This window comes from Sardina pilchardus, chromosome 21 (assembly GCF_963854185.1).
Source record: "Sardina pilchardus chromosome 21, fSarPil1.1, whole genome shotgun sequence".
In the NCBI taxonomy this organism is placed as follows: Eukaryota; Metazoa; Chordata; class Actinopteri; order Clupeiformes; family Clupeidae; genus Sardina; species Sardina pilchardus.
The window spans coordinates 21,871,263-21,873,965 of record NC_085014.1 but is presented as its reverse complement, the minus strand read 5'-3'; the positions used below and the strand labels follow the sequence as shown (position 1 = coordinate 21,873,965).

General features: G+C 40.7%; 1 protein-coding gene across 1 annotated transcript; it reads left to right on the top strand.

Moving 5' to 3' along the window:
• Positions 1-302: 302 nt before the first annotated feature.
• Positions 303-1,881, top strand: LOC134069441 (calponin homology domain-containing protein DDB_G0272472-like). The gene is made up of 4 exons (XM_062525405.1): positions 303-384; positions 605-1,163; positions 1,277-1,333; positions 1,455-1,881. Exons 2-4 carry the CDS (start codon positions 615-617, stop codon positions 1,812-1,814), a joined length of 966 nt encoding a protein of 321 aa, XP_062381389.1. The 5' UTR covers positions 303-384; positions 605-614; the 3' UTR covers positions 1,815-1,881.
• Positions 1,882-2,703: the final 822 nt, after the last annotated feature.

Here is a 2,703-nt window from a genome sequence, read left to right as displayed (position 1 = left end):
AGCGGAGTTTATTTTACTGTCTATGGAGAATAACATGTGAGTTTGAAAGCCGTTGGAAATATATTTAGCCTATTATTTAGCCTATTATTCCATTATTACATCATCACTTAGGCTGCTAGGTAGCCTAGGCCTACTGTAGGTCCTGAAGCAAGGATCCTTGGCTAAACGTTCGTTTTCCCAGCAACGATTGTTACGTAGCCTAAACACTTTACCATGGCATGACGTAATAATAGTTTATTCAATTTCAGGGGATATAAAAAGCCAAGCAGTAGGCTAGGCTACTTTATCATTCACACTGAGAGCGGATTCACGGCCGATCTTGCTACTTTGTACTGCAATTCATCAATCCAAAAAGTGATTTTAGAATATTTGTGGAAGGTTAAGGTAAGCACTTTCAAATTCATTATTCAACAAATATCTCTCTAGGCTAGGGCATATTTCAGCAGTTACACAATGATATGCTAGACCTATGTCATTGTGTGGACTGTTAAACCAATACAATAAAACCACTAAAAATAGTATCTGATAGATCAATAGACTACTACAGAGTTAAGTGTTTAATATGTCTGAGCCCAAATTTAAGTTTGTCATTCAACATTCCCAGGATTTCCACAATGTATCGTCTAAGCAAGGGTCTGAGAGCATCCCTGCGTCCGGCCAAGGTGTACCAGCTGCAACAGCATGTTGCTGATATGGCCGAGAAGGCACGGCTCAAAGAGCTTGTCATGGGGTGGAAGGCTGAGAAGCTTACAGAGGACATAGCAAAAGCAGAGCAAACTCTGAAGGTAGTCGCTGAGGAGAATCAGAGAGAGAGAGAGAGGAAGGAAGCAGGTAACGGGGCCCCCAGAAGTGATGAGGAGGAGAAGACTTGTGTAACCCTCTCTCTAATGACAAATGAAAAGAGCCTGCTGACTGAGAAGATACAGATGTGTAGACAGAATTTTGTGTCTCTGGAGGAAGAATACCAGAGGATAGTCTCTCTCCTGGAGACCGTGCTTGACTATGATCAAATAGTCGCAGAGCATATTAAGGTAGCGTCTGAGAACTGGGCCAGACTGGGCCAGGAGAGAGTGGACGGCGCCTTATCAGCAGCGCTGACCGCTGCTACCATTAAACAAAAGTGGCTAAAGGATCTGAAAGGCCAAGCTGAGAAACGGATGGCAGTAAATATCACTTTTACTTACACATCCCAGCTAGTCTATAGATCCTCTAAATGTACTTTTATACTACACAACATGGTGGAACGCTGAGAAAATGCTGTGCCTCTCTCCCTCAGGTGTCTGATGGGCCTGCTCAAGAGGTCAGCGACACCAAGAATCATGATGGCCTTCAGGTACTTTAAGATAGTTGCCATAAAAAAACCCCGAATTAAATGACTGATTATACTTAATCTTACAACTGTGGTTACCATTGTAGTTCATAATTAAGCAAAAAGATGTTTCTTTTTCTTCAAGTGCCTGAGCTTCAGCAGCCAGAGAACTGAACAGATAATTGTTCGGAACCAGACCCTCCAGGGACAGATCACGGCAAAGTCGGAGAAGAAAATGGCGCGTCTCATGGCTGTGGCAGCTAAAAAGGAGGAGAAGATCAGGGCTGCTGAGCTGAAGAAGAGGAGGCAGCTGGAGGAAAAGACCAGGAAGGAGCTGGAGAAAGTAAACAAGGCTGAGCTGAAGAAAAAGAAAAGGAGGGAAGCCAAGGAGAAAAAAGAGGCAGAACAACTTGAGAGGAAGAGAGCAAAAGAGGAGAGGAAGAGAGCAAAAGAAGAGATGGCCGAGACCAGACAGCCCAGATGTTGTTTCTGCTGTTTCTGCTGAAAATCTTCCAGACCAGGAAGGACAATGCTCAAGAACTCAATTCTTAAGTTCTTCTTAATTCTTAGTGTTTCACCATTTGTTATCATATCTATCTATAAACTCAATTTTTCGAGTTTCAATAAATCAAAATCAAATAAATGACAGGAATGTCTGTGTGTCTGTTATTCACATATCTCTCAAATTGTTTGTCTGATTGATTTCAAACGTGGCAGGTATAGGCCTATCTTCCTATTGGCATAAGTAAATGTAGAGATAAGATTGACGTTGTTTGGGTAAGTAATGCTTAAGATACAGTTAAACATTGTGGTAAAACAAATCATTATTAGCTGCATGTATTTCCCAATCATCCTATTTTTAAAGCAGGGATGTAACTGGGCAACAGGTTTTTACAGGCATGGCATGTTTTAACGGGATCTGCACTAGTTAATATTAAGTTCATATAATAAGAGAAGTTTGCACCAAAAATGTACACAAATTACGGTTAGCTTCTGCCTGTTTTTATTATTTATTATTTATTATTATTATTATTATTATTATTATTATTATTATTATTGTCATTGTCTTTGGGCCTTCAAGACCCAAATAATCCATCCCTGCCAACCTTGGTCCCCTTACCCCCTATCTGAAATCTCATGCACGTAACCTGGGTGTCATTTTAGACTCCCACCTTAACCTGAACAAGCAAATTTCTTCTGTTGTAAAGACCAGTTTTTATCAATTAAGAATCCAAACTCAAGTCTGTTCTTTCATACAATGATCTGGAAAAAGTCATCCATGCCTTCATAACCTCCCGTCTAGACTATTGCAATTTCGGTAACACTTTCAGATTTGCACTGGTTTCTATGTTCAAGGGCCATTGTCAAGGTGGCTAAACAAAGTGTTCATCTTT